This window comes from Cebidichthys violaceus, unplaced genomic scaffold (assembly GCF_023349555.1).
Source record: "Cebidichthys violaceus isolate CVI_PGR_0920_01 unplaced genomic scaffold, fCebVio1.0.p SCAF_77, whole genome shotgun sequence".
NCBI lineage: Eukaryota > Metazoa > Chordata > Actinopteri > Perciformes > Stichaeidae > Cebidichthys > Cebidichthys violaceus.
The window spans coordinates 536,101-555,371 of record NW_027176961.1 but is presented as its reverse complement, the minus strand read 5'-3'; the positions used below and the strand labels follow the sequence as shown (position 1 = coordinate 555,371).

Genomic DNA, 19,271 nt, shown 5'->3' with positions numbered 1-19,271 from the left:
TTTGGCTCCATGGACAGTAACGTTTGTCAGTCAGCCCTTTAGTTTCTGAAATATCTGAACGTTTATTGGATGGACTGGATCCTGGATTGGATCCTGGACTGGATCCTGTAGCTGACTAGATGGTAAACAGGACCGGTCACATGTTCAGCTCCTCATGGTGACAGTAGAAACCAGCTGAGTCTTGACTTTGTGGTGAAGGTGTCTGCTGACGTGAGAACAATCAGCTTCTTTTATCGTCTTTGAGCGGCTCCCCGTGGAGTCGACAGATCTCGGTGAATTCCCGGTGGAGTCGTCTTGTTCACATCAGAGAGGCTTTTACAGCAGCAGCGCTCAGCTGTCACCTGAACACAGAGCTGCTCTCTGATCTGCCGGTTAACCCGATTGAACCCAACGCTTTACGAGGCGGTGAAGGTGTGAGGATCAGCTGCTCAGACGTCTTCATATTGACTCTGAGAGGAGTCCTCCTGGACCAGCAGAGGGAGACGTTGTCTTCTGTTTCACTTCAGGAAAAGTAGAAATACAAATAGAATTTCTGCAAAAGTACTTTAAAACAAAAGTTACCTTTACTTTATGAATCTGTTTATTGGGAGCAGGAACGTGACAAACTTGTGGTTCTGAAGAAGAAGAGACTTAGTTCTTCTTTGGTGAAGATGAAGGCGTTTGTGGTGTTGGTGGTGCTCGGACACGGTGAGTAACCTTCTTCTTTCTGCTCTCATGACTCAGACTCTCTGTCACTGAGCTCGTTCATCAGCAGCTCAGCGCTTCTCTTCAACATGAAGACGTTCAAACACAACACAACCTAAGGGAAGCTTTGTATGACAGATGGACAGATGGACAGAACTAAACCCTCACAGTGAGGAGATCAGCACTTACTTCATCGGTCTACATGAAGATCAGCTGCTGTTAGAAGTTCAAACCTGGATTTAAACTCAGTTAAGTCAGCGTGGACTTTTTGTCCATCTGTCCAACGTCTTCAGTCCTCTGACTCACTTTGTGGACTCTGAGCTGCTCTGAGGCTCAAACACACTTTGTGTTGCACTTCCTGAAGGTTCACAGGTCGGCCACTAGGTGGCAGCAGCACATTACACTTCTTCTTCTTCTTCTGCTATTAAAAGAAGCTACACAGTGAAGCTTTGCACCACTTTATATAGAATGACGTTGTTACAGACATGACATCACACTTCAACACCAACAGTTATTTCTAAACATGGCTCCTGGACTCAAAGATCCATTTAAGGTGGAGGAGAAAGAAAAGAGTCCTTTTGTGGTCATTCCACCTTAAGAGAGTCCACAGAGACGCTCGCTGACGTCCCACAGTCTTCCGGGTTCTCCTGTCTTTCTATCCTGTTGTGTCTTTATGTCTTTTATGTCCTTTAAAAAGATATTGAAAATACGTCATTGTCGTTGTCATGGTGTTGTACACATAAACCTGTCCACCTAGAACTGGTTCACATTCCTACAGTTTGCCTCGAGGCACTTCACTTTAAAACAAAAGTTACCTTTACTTTATGAATCTGTTTATTGGGAGCAGGAACGTGACAAACTTGTGGTTCTGAAGAAGAAGAGACTTAGTTCTTCTTTGGTGAAGATGAAGACGTTTGTGGTGTTGGTGGTGCTCGGACACGGTGAGTAACCTTCTTCTTTCTGCTCTCATGACTCAGACTCTCTGTCACTGAGCTCGTTCATCAGCAGCTCAGCGCTTCTCTTCAACATGAAGACGTTCAAACACAACACAACCTAAAGGAAGTTTTGTATGACAGGAGTTTGTAATGTGGTCAGTGTATCATTGTGTTTCAATCAGACACATCTATTCATGTTTCATACGACCCATTTATTGAATATGTTGAATAAACTTCTGGTACTCTCAGTATATGCTGATACTAATACTTTTGTACTTTTACTTAAGTAACATTCTCAATGCAGAGTACTTCTAAACTGTAGTATTACTACTTTTTCTGAAGTAAGAGACCAGAGTACTTCTTCCACCTCAGTATTGTGATATTGTTCACATATTCAATCTCTTTGAGAAGAAGTGACGTTAAAATATTGATGTTTCATTTAGTCTCTCTGTATCTTAGTTATATATCATATATAAGTTGAAGGTTTGTGTAAAAAGTATGTCTAAAATGAAACAACTCAACATTAATGTGTGTCTGGCCTCCCAGTTTCCCAGCATGCTTCAGGTGTGGTGGTGTCTGAGGGGGTGGAGTCTGTCCTGCTGCCCTGTGAGGTACCGTGGTCTGATGTCACTAAAGTGGTGTGGAGCCTCATTGGTTCCAATCCCTCGACCGTCCACCAGCATCAGGACGAAGATGAGCCTTATCTTCAAAACCAGCATTTCATCAGACGGACTTCAATGTCAGCTGATGCTCTGACAACTGGAGACTTCAGCCTCACTCTGAAAGAACCCAGCCTCTCTGACAGCGGCCTCTACACCTGCACCGTCTACAGATATGGATTTAAAATGAGTTGGACAACTGACCATCTACAGGTCACGGGTAAGAAACAATTCGCTTCTGACATATATACACTGCTGAATGTCATAGGTGAGGAACAAACCCTACCGCCCCCTTTCCTTTTATCAACGACAGATAGGTGCTCTCTTAGATGAGCCTGTGGTAGATCAAATGTGGTGAAAAACCCTCTAAGGTGCCCTTCCAGTGGTGAAAACATGATAAATGGCCCTCTAGGGTTCCCTTAAATGGAGAAAACATTATACAATTAAAATACCTTCTAGAGTAGCCCTTCCAGTGGAGAAAACATGATAAAATGATCTCTAGGAAACCTACAGTGTGCTGCTGCCCTTTTTCATTTTTTTCGACCCTCCCCCTCAGACTGCCTGAGTCCGCCACTGAAGGCAGCCTCCAGTCTGTCACACCTGCTGTCCATGAGCCTACTTATTAGTTCATCTGAATCCGGATCAGGTTTACTGCCAAGTTGGTTATCACACAAGTCAGCTTTGATGAGGCCAGCTGCTGAGGGGAAGAAACGTTTTTTGTTTCATCTTTTGTGGGTGACCGTGGCTAAGTGACGAGCAGGGCTGCCTTTCAATCAGAGGGTCGGCGGTTCGATCCCCAGCTCCAGCTAGTCTCATGTCAATGTGTCCTTGAGCAAGACACTTAACCCCAAAATTGCTCCCGTAGTTGCGTCTACGGTAGATAGATACTGAATTGTAAGTCGCTTTGGATAAAAGCGTCTGCTAAATGACTGTAATGTAATGTTGTGGCGTGAGGTTTTGGTCTCAATGGACGCCAGCCTCCAGCCAGAGGGGAGTGGTTCAAACAGCTGTGTCCAGGGTGTAAGGGGTCTGCCACAATCTTTCCTGCCTGCCTCAGGATCCTGAATGTGTACATGTCCTGTAGGGTCTTCAGGGTCCTGGAGGCACAGCAGATTGCAGCCTTCTCTGCACAGCGAATGATACTCTGCAGTCTGCACTGGTCCTTGGCAGTGGCAGCAGCGTACCAGATAGTGATGGAGGAGGTGAGGAAGGACTCAAAGGACAACATTTTTGATCATGATATCCAGTTCTCCTCATAAATCTGTTGAAAATGTGTCATGAATCTTTAAAAAGATTATTTTAGGATCGTCTGAAGCTCATGTTGTTGATTATGTGAGCCTTATGTCCACATATTGGGTCTTTTTGGGAGAAAGGGTGAGATTTAGTATTGATTTGTCATTTTGTCTCTCTGCATCTCTAAACTATTCCTAAAGGTTTATGTTAAAGTGATATTTAAAACTAAACAACTTCAAATGAATTTAAGTTGTGTTACAGCATATACATATGTATCTATTCATCTAGTATTTGTTTACTTTTATGTATGGCAGAGTATGTGTCAATAAAGGTGTCTCTGTATATACGTGAATGTCTTTTAGTACATATATACTTTATAAAAGTTGTATTTTTTGATGTGTAAGAAATAAGTATAGATAACAAATACATAAATAACTGAGGCAACCTCATTGTTTGTGTGTCCTCACAGTTTCCCAGCATTCCTCAGGGGTTTCGGTGTTTGAGGGGGTGGAGTCTGTCCTGCTGCCCTGCCAAGTATCTTGGTTCCCTGATGTCACCAAAGTGGTGTGGAGCCGCTTCGGTTCCAATCCCTCGACCGTCCACCAGTATCAGGACTATGATGAGCCTCGTTTTCAAAACCAGCATTACAGCAGACGAACATCAATGTCAGATTACGCGATGATAACTGGAGACTTCAGCCTCACTCTGAAAGAACCCCGCCTCTCTGACAGCGGCCTCTACACCTGCACTGTCTACAAAAATGAATTTGAAATGAGACGGATAACTGTCCGTCTGCAGGTCATAGGTAAGGAACAATTCCCTTCTGTACATACAAGACCAGAGGTCAGAGGTCACTGCTGGAGGTGGGTGGCCATGGATGTGTTATCAGAACTGGATACTGTGTGTAGGAGCCAAAAAGGACCAGTTATATTTCTTATGATGATAAAGTAAACGGGCATAAATTGGCACCTGTTGATGGTATCATTGTCTTGTTAGTACCAGCTGTTCATAGGGCATGCAGCTGCGTACAGGTCCTGTAGGGTCCACAGGGTCCTGGGAGCGTACAGGTCCTGGAGGGTCCACAGGGTCCTGGAGACGTACAGGTCCTGGAGGGTGCACAGGGTCCTGGAGGCATACAAGTCCTGGAGGGTACACAGGGTACTGGAGGCATACAGGTCCTGGAAGGTCCACAGGGTCCTGGAGTTATACAGGTCCTGGAGGGTGCACAGGGTCCTGGAGACATACAGGTTGTGGAAGGTCCACAGGGTCCTGGAGTTATACAGGTCCTGGAGGGTGCACAGGGTCCTGGAGGCATACAGGTCCTGGAAGGTCCACAGGGTCCTGGAGGCGTAAAGGTCCTGGAGGGTCCATAAGATCCTGGAGGTATACAGGTCCTGGAGGCGCACAGGTTCCATAGAGTCCACAGGGTCCACAGGGTCCTGGGAGCTGTGGTGGAAATTATTATACCCGCTAAACCGTGAGTCTTTTAAAGGTGCTGAAACAAAGAATACTATGAAACAGAACTTGTCTTTGTGAATGTTATTCTCTGCGCAGAGAAGGTTCAATTATTGTACAGACAGGTCCTGAAGGGTCCACAGGGTGCTGGAGGCGTAGAGTTTCAGTCTGCCCTTGTCTTTGGCAGCAGCATACAAGAGGATGATAAAGAACACGATGACGGCAGTGTAGAACAACATTCTTGATCATGATATCCAGTTCTCTTTACGTCAGTTAAAAATGTGTAATGAATATTTAGAAAGATTATTTCAGGATCATGTGAAGTTCATGTTGTTGATTATGTCGCCCACAGAAGTGCCCCCTCTGGTTGTTCTACTGGTTGTTCTACTGGTTGTTCTGCTGGTTGTAGTCATTGCAGTATATCTTTGGTACAACACCATCACAGGTATGTTGTATGTCGTCACAGGACCTGTGAGGGCCTCTAGTACAGTTTGTATTTGTGCAGCTGTAGTTGTGGTTTGTTCTCCTCCCAGTCTCCAGGGTGGAGGTGAAAGAGGGGGTGTGGTTTATCAAGCTTCCTTTCAAAACCCATGTCCAGCTGCCTGAGGACGCCACAGTGGAGTGGAGCCGCTGTGCCCCCGAGCCCATGAAGGTCCACGAGTATCGGAACGGCGGCAACTATCTTGTCAGACAAGACGAGGTTTACTGCGACCGCACAAAGATGGAAAAGGAGCCACTAAAAACTAGAGATCTCAGTCTGTCCGTGAGGAACCCCTGCTTCAGAGACAGTGGCTCCTACATCTGCACCGTCCACAAGAACAGAGAAATCCTGACCCAGAAAGTAGTACGGCTCAGAGTCAAAGGTCAGTGTAGGCCACCGGTCCTGCTACCATCAGTATCACTGCTGCTGCTGTGAGAGTTCAAAATTATGTTGTGGTCTGTTTCCCTCTTAGTTGTCCGGGAGGTGGTGGAGGTCTGGAAGTTGGCTGAATCTGTCACGCTGCCCTTCAAAACTAGAGCTCGGCTGCCTGGAGATGCGACAGTGGAGTGGAGCACAAACATGATGATCCATGTGTTTAAGAACGGCCGAGACCGGCCTGAAGACCAGAACCACTCTTACAGAGGCCGCACAAAGATGAAGGAAAACCCGCTGCAAACTGGAGATCTGAGCCTGACTCTGATTAACCTCACTGAAAGAGACTTTGGTGTATACGTCTGTACTGTCCGCAGGGACGAGGACATCATATGGATCAGAGAAGTGCTGCTCAGAGTCAAAGGTAAGTACTGAAGTTACAGGTCAGGGGTCAGATCCCTACCATCAGTAGACTGCTACAGCAATGCTGTACAGCTGATGTTGTGGTCTACTGTCCTAGACTGTTCTCGTCCTGCATTCGTAGCTATACCTACAAAAGGACATACAGGTCTTTAAGTGTCCACAGGATCCTGGAGACCAAGTGTTAAATATCAGAGAGTACTGAGCCCGTTTCTCCGTCCAAACGACAGAAAAGACGTCACTTTAACAGAAACATGAAGCCGGTAATGTCACAGATTCCATGTGTTGTGACCACCTGTTGTCTCCTCTTCACAGAGAGAGGATGGTTCGGGTTTTAAAGAAGAACAGAGCTTGAACCAGACGCCACCCCTGATCACTGAACCAGCTCATGTCCTCTGTTGAACTCCTTCCTCTTACTGTCCATCTCTGTCACATCTTCTGTGAAAGAGACGTGATGGTTTGGATGTTTCATGACCGGCGGTCACGACTCTTTGACTTTGAGACGGCGTCTCCTAACATCGCAAGTCCACCAGAGGACGCCATCTCACTCTTTTTAAACCTGGGCTTTTGCTTCCTGTCAGCTTATTTCAATTCTTTCTCCAGGTTTTGCAGCTCTGAGTGTCTTTGGGTAGTTTTGGGCCTTTCCTCTGTCCCTGTGGATTGTAGTCCGGTTCTTGTCTTGAGATGTTTCACGTGTCCTTCCTGTTCATTTCCTCTGTCCTCATGACTGTGGTGGTCTTTAGGCTTTAGGATGCAGCACTTGTATCCTGTTTGTTGGGGAGCTTTTTGGTGGTTTTCTCCGTCTTCACGTTGGGGATGAAGATCAGTAGCTTGGTGGTCTTGGTGGTCCTCACACATCTACATCCTGGTCTTGTTAACTTTTCCAGAGGAGCAATAGAAAGCATCCTGACTGCAAACATTACAAACTGTCATGAGATGTTCAGGGTCCAGGAGAATTGAGCTCTATAACGGGAGATTAAAACCAGAACATCGTTGGTACCCGTCTACTGAGCATCAGTGATATTGGTGACAAGAGGTTCCTGCAAAGAGCTAAACGGAGATTAAAAGACAGAAGTAAAGAGTAATCATCTGATGAACCAGCAGACTCCAGAGCTGTGAGACTCTTAAATTCATCCTCCACATATTGATTTGGTTTTCTTTAGAAGCAAAAATAAATAAATAGATGAACCTTGTGATTCCTGAATGCTTAGCGGTGGCTAACATTAGCATGCCGGCAACACTGAAGACTCCCCTCTGAGTTCTCCATTACGTTTCCTCATCGTTGTGTTTGTTTATCTTTGGAAATAAATAAATAAAGGAATCTGTCTATGTAGACTGACTACTTTTACTTGTTAACATTTCTATAGAAAAGCAGTTTATTTAGCATTCTGCACACAAAACTTATGTTTTACTTGTATTGATGAAGTTGTTATCACGTTTGGCTCATCGGTAAAAAATAGAACAGTTTGATCTGAAACCGGTCAAGAGAATCCTCTGTGATCCATCCCATAATATGTAGTCCCATGAGACAGACGACAGAGATCCTTTGTGTGACGAGTCATATTGGGAACAATAAAGCATCTATCAACCAATGACAGCAGTTGATTGCGTCAGAGGAACATTCTGGAACCTTTCAGACAGGTTTGTGTCTTTGAAGGTGTTTCCTGTGAGATCATGAAAACACTTTTAAATGAGACAGGTCAACGATGAAAAGGTCTTTATTTCAGCACTGAGTCAAGTTTTTTTAACAGCTTTAAGAACTAAAAGAAAATCAATGTTTGATGAATAAATGTGTCATAAAGTTTGAATGTTCCAAACTTTAAGCCTTCATGTTTCTGTGTACGTCTCCATGCTCCCAGTGTTTACCGGCACAGCGCTATGGATTGTGTGACAGATGGACAGAACTAAACCCTCACAGTGAGTGAGGAGATCAGCATTTACTTCATCGGTCTACATGAAGATCAGCTGCTGTTAGAAGTTCAAACCTGGATTTAAACTCAGTTAAGTCAGCGTGGACTTTTTGTCCATCTGTCCAACGTCTTCAGTCCTCTGACTCACTTTGTGGACTCTGAGCTGCTCTGAGGCTCAAACACACTGTGTTGCACTTCCTGAAGGTTCACAGGTCGGCCACTAGGTGGCAGCAGCACATTACACTTCTTCTTCTTCTTCTGCCATTAAAAGAAGCTACACAGTGAAGCTTTGCACCACTTTATATAGAATGACGTTGTTACAGACATGACATCACACTTCAACACCAACAGTTATTTCTAAACATGGCTCCTGGACTCAAAGATCCATTTAAGGTGGAGGAGAAAGAAAAGAGTCCTTTTGTGGTCATTCCACCTTAAGAGAGTCCACAGAGACGCTCGCTGACATCCCACAGTCTTCGGGCCACGTTGTCGTCTCGTCCCCGGGGGGTCACGTCCTCCACGGCGCAGCAGGAGAAGTAGCGTCCGCTCAGGGGTTCGATTCCCTCCTGCAGGGAGCAGTGCAGCGTGGTCTGAGCTCCGGCCTCCGGGTCCAGGAACAGCAGCCGGGCGATGGGCTCGATGAAGACCTTCTGCCACAGGCTGACGTTACGGGACAGCTGGGTCCGGACCACACCTGGGGGGCAGAGAGGCACACCTGGAGGTAAGGTACTGGAGGAGTTCAGGCTTCTTATCACGTCAATTGTCGTAAAAAAGTGTCGTTATTGAACAAAGAACGCAGACTTCTGCCTTTAAAAACCTCTCAGTGTTCACGTCACACAGGAATTATTGTAAACACCAGTTTCAGACTTCTGTAAACATGTTTCTCTGACAGTTATTCTACTTATTATGACTCTGTGTTTGGTTCTTCTTCGTCTAGTTTAAAGTTTAAAGTCACTGGTTTTTAAATGAGCATTTTCAGTTTGAGGGGAAACGTAGAAATCACTGGACTGATTCAATTAGGATGTAAACTCTGTGGACTTTTCTTTAAAACTACTTCCTGTTGGTGCAGCTACACGTTAGGAGGAAGTGGAATAACGTTTCCTGTCAGTGTGGAGACAGTTAAAGGACAGGCAAAGATCAGGAACAAGGACGGGTTGATGTCTCTCAGAAAGGAGTCCTGGAGGATTCTGGTTACCTTCGTGGACTCTGTAGTGAGTTCTGGTTACCTGGGTGGACTCTGTAGTGAGTTCTGGTTACCTGAGTGGACTCTGTAGTGAGTTCTGGTTACCTGGGTGGACTCTGTAGTGAGTTCTGGTTACCTGAGTGGACTCTGTAGTGAGTTCTGGTTACCTGGGTGGACTCTGTAGTGAGTTCTGGTTACCTGGGTGGACTCTGTAGTGAGTTCTGGTTACCTGGGTGGACTCTGTAGTGAGTTCTGGTTACCTGGGTGGACGCTGTAGCAGGTGACGTTGGAGCCCTTCAGCCTCTTGGCGAGCTCGTGGGTGAATAGCATGTTGCACAGTTTGCTGTTGCAGTACGCGTGGAAGAACTGCCAGCTGTAGCGGCCGGTGCCCAGGTGTCTGTTCACCGCCAGAGCCTGAACACAACACAAGAAGAAGAAGTTCAGTTAACACAGGATCACCTGAGTGACGTCATCACGGTGAAGCCTGGAGCTGCAGAGGAGGAATGTCTTCATGGAGGAAACACAAAGAACACAAAGAACACAAAGAACCCGAAGCTCAGAGAAACCGGCTCGACGTCGCGTCACGTGACGGTCCTACAATCTGTTCAGTCACGAGGTACGACATCAGAGCAGGCGAGACACAAAGAAGCTCTAAACGCCGACATCACCAAAAACCATGCTCATCAGTTAATACGGTTAAACTGATGAACACCGGAAAGCGTCTCACGGACTCACCTCCGGGTCGACGTGTCCCCAGCGGTACGCCATGGAGGACACGGTGACCACGCGTCCCCCCCCCGCCTCCTTCAGACGCTCCGTCAGCAGGTACGTCAGCAGGAAGTGACCCAGGTGGTTCACCCCGAACTCGATGCCGAATCCGTCCTCCGTCCGCCCGTCGGCCACCAGACCTGCAGGACAGACAGAGCTTACTAATCTGTGCGTGTCCCTTTAAGATGAAGTCTCCGACCAATCAGACGTCTCAACATGATGACAAAATGTTAAATACAATTTGTTTGATAGACAATACTACGACTAATAATATTAGTAAATGTGGTAAATAAACAAAGAAAAGAATCACTTGATTCATATCAATCACAACAATCGTTTAAATGCTGTGGCTCCTCCCCCTGAACCCTCCACAGACAACAGGTCTTTGTTCAGTGAACTTCGTGTTTCGTTAAACTGCAGTGAAAGCAGTGATGATTGATGATGGCTGCATTCCTCCTCGCTGCTGCTGCACAGCGACAGGTCCGATACCTGAGTCTGAGCCGACTGTCGCGCGTTAAAGATGTCTGCTGACGACACGTCTCCGCTCCGTCGTGTCTCCTGAACGTCGTGATCTACAGCTTCTGATTCATCAACGCGTTCACTAAACAACAAAGAGAGTTTACACTGCGTTTGGTTTTTGACATGTTCCTACGGAAGCCCAGAACGGACAAACCAAGCAGTAACTCTAGAGGAAAACGTTCACGTCGTTGCGGTACCTGAACGCACCGTAGTCCTCTTCACGCTGGTGACGCTTCAACAACGTACGACGCGTTCACTGACCATTCGCCGTGTCCACATTAGCATATTCATGACCCAACCTCAACTTTATGCTAATGAAGTCCATCCATCGCAGAGCCAGCTGGCTCGAGAAACTCGGATCAAACCGTCCAACGAGGCAGTGACGATAAAAACGTCACCACTAGATGGCACCACATTCTACACACTGTCCCTTTAAGCAAACGTACCGTGAAACAGTCGACAAGCAAGAGTCCTGCATTGACAACATTACTTATGTATTATTACTCATAATGCTGAAAAATAAACCATATTTCACTATTATATTTATTTATATATATATATATATATATATATATATATATATATAAAATATACACTTTTAAATACGATCAATATTTTGTCTTTCTGTTACAGCGTCTTTGTTTGTGTTTTTCTTTGTGTTTGTGTATTTGTGTTTGTTTACCAGCGTTGTTGATGAGCAGATCCAACCTGGACTCAGTTTTCAGGAACCTCTCAGTGAAGCAGCGGACCGACTTCAGACTGGCGAGGTCCAACTGGATGAAGAGGACGTCAGTACTTCCTGTTTCCTGGAACGAGATCATCATCATCATCATCATCATCATCATCAGGTGACGATGTCGGGTATTTACTATAATGAGACCACAGGCTGTTAAGAAAAGAGTGAGATATTCATAATGTTAAATACACTGTAAAAAGGTTGTGAATTCTAAAACAGATTGTCCTACAACTAACGCTTCAACTCCTTTCACTTTAGCCACAACTTCTACCTCGACTCCTCGCAGTAAACTCCAGCTTGTTGCTTATAGCTGAACTTCGTTCTTTAAGTAACACTTCAGCTGCTTTCACACATTTCAGCTGAGTCGACTCGTTCGCTTCAACTCCTTTCATCGCTTACATTTCGACTGAAGGTTCATCTCCTGTCAGTACACTTGGGTTCATGTTCTTGTTAACACCAGGTCCCGTTCACAATGAATAGCTTGTGCGAACGGCTCGTTACACTTCAACTGCTTTCACTGCTAATTCTTCAAATGATGGTGTGATTACTGAAAGGCTGACTAAGTTTCACTCTAACTTCTTTGAGTTTTTACATTTGAAATGGAAGTTCCCTTCCTGCCAGTAAACTTAAGCTCAAGCTTAAATTAAAATGAATTGAATGCCGTCGGCTTCTTTCAAAGATTATGCTTTAACTTGCACTTCAACTCTCTGAAGCCCTGAGTGATCCGTCACCGCTCCTGAACAAGTAGCCACATGTTGCAGGACAGTCAGAGTGATTTATTGAAGGCAGAATGAAGCGTCGTCGTCTTCTTCTTCTGTTTCCTACCTGTTGTATATCCGCGATGGCGAGCTCGGCCTTGTCCCGGTTTCGGCAGGCCAGGATCACTCTGGCTCCCTTCCTGGCGAGGTGCAGAGCCGTGGCTTTACCGATGCCGGTGTTCCCTCCTGCAGCAGGACAAAACACAAACTGTCACATTCGTGCTCCCAGAGGATAAGCCCTGCTGATTAGTGACTTCCTCACAGCCTCTTTGAAGCGTGGGGATTAAGAGCAGCCGACCAACCGGCCAGACCAAATACCACCAAACTGCCCCAGGGAGGAGAGGAAGGACAGCCAAGATGGATGCTAAGCTAAACCAGCTACCCAGCATGCACCCTGGCTGTCTGATGTCTCAGAAACATGAATGTACGACTGTTTTTGTGTTTGTCATGCGTTTGTTGTGTTGAATAACGACAATAAATGATCCTTAAATCCTTGAAATATCTCAACTTCTACCTGATGGATTGTCACCAAATTTGGTTCTACCAATCATGTTCCCCAGAGGATGAATCCTACTGACTTACATCAGTTTAACATGTTAATGAGTACCAATACTTTGGTTTATGACCCCAAAACCTGCAGAACTAGAACACATTCAATCAGCCTCAGCCGGACTCTGTTTACTGACAGCTAACAGCTCGCGTTAGCATGCTAACAGCTCATGTTAAATCGCTGCAATATAAAGAGGGAGAGAGCAAATATAAAATATCCCACACAACAACAACAACAAGGTGCAAATACAAAATAAATACTATTTATACTATCATTTACTTCTTTATTATTTGTAATGTTTGGAGTAAACGTATAAACATAACAATGCATTAATACAGTTCAGAGAGAAACGTATAAAGAGGAAAGAATATGATCATTAAACGTTAACTAATGATTGTTGTTATCAAGTAAACTAGCTCATTATCTCTTATTTATGTTTATTAATTATCATTTAAAGAATGATACAGAAATAATGAAAGTCTTTAAATGTCTCGTAGTATATATATATATATATATATATATATATATATATATATATATATATACACAGTTGTGGTCAAAAGTTTACATACACTTGTAAAGAACATAATGTCATGGCTCTCTTGAGTTTCCAGTTATTTCTACAACTCTGATTTTTCTCTGATAGAGTGATTGGAACAGATACTTCTTTGTCACAAAAAACATTCATGAAGTTTGGTTCTTTCATGACTTTATTATGGGTTAACAGAAAAAGTGACAAAATCTGCTGGGTCAAAAATATACATACAGCAACATGAATTAGCAATTTTGGTGACTTAGAAAGTTGTGTCAATGAAATGAGCTTCATAGCATGGCCTCTTAACTTCTTGTGAGTGATTATGAGTGACTACAGCTGGTGACTTCTCTGAGGCCATTTAAATAGGGCTCATTGGATACAAACGCCCACAAACGCTACAATGGGAAAGTCAAAGGAGCTCAGCATGGATCTGAAAAAGCGAATCATTGACTTTAACAAGTCAGGAAAGTCACTTGGAGCCATTTCAAACCAGCTGCAGGTCCCAAGAGCAACAGTGCAAACAATTGTTTGTAAGTATAAAGTGCATGGCACTGTTTTGTCACTGCCACGATCTGGAAGAAAACGCAAGCTATCATCTGCTGCTGAGAGAAAATTGGTCAGGAGGGTGAAGAGTCAACCGAGAACCACCAAAAAGCAGATCTGCCAAGAATTAGAAGCTGCTGGAACACAGGTGTCAGTGTCCACAGTCAAGCGTGTTTTGCATCTCCATGGACTGAGAGGCTGCCGTGCAAGAAGGAAGCCCTCGCTCCAAAAGCGGCACCTTAAGGCTCGACTGAAGTTTGCTGCTGATCACGTGGACAAAGATAAGACCTTCTGGAGGAAAGTTCTGTGGTCAGACGAAACAAAAATCAAGCTGTTTGGCCACAATGCCCAGCAATATGTTTGGAGGAGAAAAGGTGAGGCCTTTAACCCCAAGAACACCATGCCTACCGTCAAGCACGGTGGTGGTAGTATTATGCTGTGGGGCTGTTTTGCTGCCAATGGAACTGGTGCTTTACAGAGAGTAAATGGGATAATGAAGGAGGAGGATGACCTTCAAATTCTTCAAGATAACCTAAAATCATCAGCTCGAAGGTTGGGTCTTGGGCGCAGTTGGGTGTTCCAACAGGACAATGACCCCAAACACACATCAAAAGTGGTAATGGAATGGCTAAATCAGGCTAGAATTAGGGTTTTAGAATGGCCTTCCCAAAGTCCTGACTTAAATCCCATTGAGAACATGTGGACAATGCTGAAGAAACAAGTCCATGTCAGAAAGCCATCAAATCTAACTGAACTGCACCAATTCTGTCAAGAGGAGTGGTCAAAGATTCAACGAGAAGCTTGCCAGAAGCTTGTGGATGGCTACCAAAAGAGCCTAACTGAAGTGAAAATGGCCAAGGGACATGTAACCAAATATTAGCACTGCTGTATGTATATCTTTGACCCAGCAGATTTGATCACTTTTTCTGTTAACCCATAATAAAGTCATGAAAGAACCAAACTTCATGAATGTTTTTTGTGACAAAGAAGTATCTGTTCCAATCACTCTATCAGAGAAAAATCAGAGTTGTAGAAATAACTGGAAACTCAAGAGAGCCATGACATTATGTTCTTTACAAGTGTATGTAAACTTTTGACCACAACTGTATGTGTATATATATATATATATATATGCTCATTGATGCATGTTTATTTATTATTTTACGTAATAATTAAAATGTAACTATTAATAACTTTTAAAGTTTCTTTAAAACTTGCCGAACATTTAAAGTTTCTTTTATCCATTTAGAAGTTGCATCATCTCAGACCACCTCCGCTCACCTGTCCTGCAGCAGGATTAGCCCCGCCCCCTGACTCACCTGTGATGATGACGGTCTTGCCGGTCATGGCCGCGTTCCCTTTACATTTGGAGCTCTTGAAGAGGGTCCTCATGAGGTACACGTATCCTCCCAGCAGCACGGCGGCCAGCAGCAGCAGGTGGAACATGGCGGAGGAGCAGCGGCGGTCTGAGACCCACCTGAGAACCGCAGACTGACTTTTATACACCTGGTGGGGACTCACCTGTCGGACCGGTTCTACCTGTCTGAAGCGGGACCGGGAGAGGCTTGGCTCGGTCCGGTTCGACCGGTTCTGCTCTCGGTCCTCATCGTCGTTCGACTGAAACTCCCGCTGCAGTTTGATCTTTCACCCACTGATCACCCAGGTAAAGGACTTCCTGTTGGAACCTTCAAAATAAAACCTCTTTATAAATGAAGGAAAAGGAGAACAAATAATCAATAAAATAAAATTCAATTTGAATAATAATAATGATTTAATAGCGTTCTTTGTTCAGCACTTATTAAAAGTTAGAATGTTATAATAATAATAATAATAATAATAACGAAGATACAACAATAAATCACTGAAACAGACACAAGATCTATTTTAACTTTTATTTAAATCGAATTCCGTTTTTTTCCATGAAGTTAGTTTTGTGTTGTTGACATGAGATCTACTTCCTGTTGAGTCAACACAGATTAATGTCTTTTATTTGAACATGTTTCATTACTTCTTCAGTTGAAACAAAGTGAAAGGTGACGTAATGCCTCATTGATGATGTCATGATGTCATGAATAGAGACAACACAAACTATTAACATATTAAAATCATGTCTCAAATGTGTGTATGTGTGTGTGTGTATATATATATATATATATATATATATATATATATATATATATATATATATATATATATATATATGTGTGTATGTGTTTATGTTTAATATCTGAGTATATGTATAATAACATAATATAAATACATAAATGATATATGTGCTGCATATGTCTCTTGTTGTTTAATAAATGTGAAATCATGTTGAATTAAAATATTAGTAGAAGATAATAAATAAAGAGACTTTACTGTGGTGATGATCATCATGTGTGTTTATTACTGGTGATGCGTTCAGGTGCAGTCAGGCTCTTTGTATGTCTTGGTTAAAGGGCCACACATGTGAGGAAGCGTCTCTCGTCATCACTTCATTATTTATGATATGTGTAAAAGATTTCAGGCTTTTGGTTTCCGGACGAGCTGCAGAATCTCTCGCTGAGCTCCCGCAGCTTCTTGGCGGCGGCGGCGTCTCTCGCCTTCGCCTCGATGTCGGTCTTCGCCGCGCAGTAGGAGAAGTAGTGGCCGCTGAGGTGTTCGATGCCCGGCTCAAGGGCACAGTGGAGCGTGGTCTGAGCTCCGGACTCGGCGTCCAAGACTAAGAGGAAGAGCAGCCTCCACCAGAAACCCGTGGAGAGACAGATCTCCGTCTTTATGAACCCTGATCGAGAAGAAGAAAGAAAAACGGTTCATCGACTCACTTCTGGAAGATCGTTCTGACAGAAGAAACACAATAAACACAATAAAAACAATAAAAACACTCATCTTGAGTACAACGTTAAAGTAAGTCAGTCACAACGATGAGACAGTTGTTTAAATCTTACATCATAACTAACGATACGTCGTGATTTATGGATATGGAAGTCCATCAGTGTCAGGTAAAAATAATGAATGAAATTAATACTTATTGTTAAATCAAAATGAAGAGAAACTTCAGTCACAATGATGAAATGTTACGTTTAAATGACATAGTAACTTAATATTTGATTTAACATGTGGAAGACCAATAATGTCAGAAAATTATCAATAAAAATACTTCAAGTTAAAAAATCTAAATGACCACTGAGACAAAGTCTTCTTTAGAAAAAGTCCAAATTATGAGACTTTTTTATTTCCAACTTAAAATGATGACATTCTAAGTGGAAATAAAAACTAAATCTAAATGATGAGATAATAAGTGAGATGGTCATAATCATTAAAATAATATAACATCAAAATGATGAAACAATCAATGATATGTATGATGAAATGACATTTGTATTGTGTATCTCAACACTATTTGAGTTGTAAAGTGTATTTTATACTTGTTCTAGTGGATCTGATCGTCCACAGTAAAGCTGCTGTCTGCTGACCTGGGTGGAGGCTGTAGCAGGTGGAGGCTGTAGCAGGTGACGGCGGCTCGTAGGTGAAGAGGATGTTGCACAGTTTGCTGCTGCTGTACTTCAGGAAGTCGCTGCCGCCGGAGCCGAAGTCCCTCCGAGTCGCCAGACTCTTGAAGTCCGGCGTCCCGACCTCGTACGCTCTGGAGGCCACGGTCACCACGCGGCTCGGCCCGCTGGCCTTCAGCCGGTCCAGGAGCAGCACCGTCAACAGGAAGTGACCCAGGTGGTTCATCCCGAAGCCGTCCTCTGTCTTTCCGCCGGTCCACAGACCTGAAGACACGACACAATAAACTATATAATTATATATATATTATATAGTTATAATTAAGTATTTTTTGTTAATAATAGTGAAGTGGAAGTACAGTTCAGGGACATGTTTAGCCTAGCTTAGCATAAAGACTAAAGCAATAATGACACCAGGGGAAATGGAAACAAGGCCTTTCTTTAAGAACAGGCCCGGTTCAAACATTTATTTTGAGACATAAGTAAATTCAGGGATGTATTTAGCCTAGCTTAGCATAAAGACAAAAGGGAAATTGAACTCAGAGGAAAATAGAAATAAAGGTCTTTCTTTAACAATAAGTCAAACCTTTTATTTTAAATTGTACGTAAGTTCACTAGCTTAGCTTAGCTTAGCCTAGCTTGGCACATCTGGTTTCAGTGTCTTTGCACTCGTGAGGAGACGACCGCTGACCGGAGATCAGACTGGACAAGTCGAGCTGCATGAAGATCACCTGACGGTTCCCCGTCTCCTGATCACAAGGACAGTTAAAGATACTTTATGTACTTTATGTATACTTCTACTGTAAAAGGTTTTAAATATGTTCATATTACTTATCTTATGTTGACAATAATCAGACTTTTACTGGGTCGTAAGTGAACAGATGTTTGATGGACAGATGTTTTGTCCTCACCTGGATGATTTGCCGGACGGCGTCTTCTCCTCGCCGTCTGTCCCTGCAGGTCAGGATCACCCTGCCCCCCCTCCTGGCCAGGTCCACGGCGGTGGTCTTACCGATGCCGGTCTTTGCTCCTGAACACAACAGACGATGAACCCCAAATCTAATTTAAATATTAAAACTGTTTGTTTGTTTAGAAACCAGTTTTCATGACTATAATACAGACATTTATACACATGTATGTGTATTTATACACAAATACATATATATATATATATATATATGTATATATACATATATATATATATACACACATAATAAATATTACATACATAATACATATTTTAAATGTATGAACAGAAACATCTCCTCACTCTCTGAACCTTTTAATGAGAGAAAGAAACTACTAATTAATTATTAAATATATTATTATTCATTATTGTGTTGATTCTAAATAATCGATTCACAGATTAAAAAAACATGAATAATTAACAAAAACTGTCCAGTAGTGTTGTTCTGAGAGGAGTTGTTCTGTGAGGAGGTGTTGTTCTGAGAGGAGGTGTTGTTCTGAGAGGAGTTGTTCTGTGAGGAGGTGGTGTTCTGTGAGGAGGTGCTGTTCTGAGAGGTGTTGTTCTGAGAGGAGTTGTTCTGTGAGGAGTTGTTCTGAGAGGAGGTGTTCTGTGAGGAGGTGCTGTTCTGTGAGGTGTTGTTCTGAGAGGAGGTGTTGTTCTGTGAGGAGTTGTTCTGTGAGGAGGTGTTGTTCTGTGAGGAGGTGCTGTTCTGTGAGGTGTTGTTCTGTGAGGAGTTGTTCTGAGAGGAGGTGTTGTTCTGTGAGGAGTTGTTCTGAGAGGAGGTGTTGTTCTGAGAGGAGTTGTTCTGTGAGGAGTTGTTCTGAGAGGAGGTGTTGTTCTGTGAGGAGTTGTTCTGAGAGGTGTTGTTCTGAGAGGAGGTGTTGTTCTGTGAGGAGTTGTTCTGAGAGGTGTTGTTCTGAGAGGTTGTTCTGTGAGGAGGTGTTGTTCTGTGAGGAGTTGTTCTGAGAGGAGGTGTTGTTCTGAGAGGAGGTGTCGTTCTGTGAGGAGTTGTTCTGAGAGGTGTTGTTCTGAGAGGTTGTTCTGTGAGGAGGTGTTGTTCTGTGAGGTTGTT

The 19,271-nt window shown here is 43.6% G+C and overlaps 2 protein-coding genes across 2 annotated transcripts; one reads left to right on the top strand and one right to left on the bottom strand.

Moving 5' to 3' along the window:
* On the top strand, positions 1-7,572 carry LOC137892218 (immunoglobulin superfamily member 10-like). Its single transcript, XM_068737207.1, has 8 exons — positions 1-687; positions 1,532-1,625; positions 2,166-2,498; positions 3,981-4,316; positions 5,319-5,411; positions 5,500-5,829; positions 5,920-6,243; positions 6,555-7,572. The coding sequence occupies exons 2-8, from the start codon at positions 1,589-1,591 to the stop codon at positions 6,575-6,577; spliced, it is 1,476 nt and encodes a 491-aa protein (XP_068593308.1). The 5' UTR covers positions 1-687; positions 1,532-1,588; the 3' UTR covers positions 6,578-7,572.
* A 367-nt stretch (positions 7,573-7,939) lies between these two features.
* Positions 7,940-15,295, bottom strand: LOC137892219 (dehydrogenase/reductase SDR family member 13-like). Its single transcript, XM_068737208.1, has 6 exons — positions 15,061-15,295; positions 12,181-12,299; positions 11,302-11,425; positions 10,068-10,240; positions 9,593-9,746; positions 7,940-8,843 (listed from the first exon to the last, which is right to left on the bottom strand). Exons 1-6 carry the CDS (start codon positions 15,185-15,187, stop codon positions 8,584-8,586), a joined length of 957 nt encoding a protein of 318 aa, XP_068593309.1. The 5' UTR covers positions 15,188-15,295; the 3' UTR covers positions 7,940-8,583.
* Between the last annotated feature and the right edge of the window lie 3,976 nt (positions 15,296-19,271).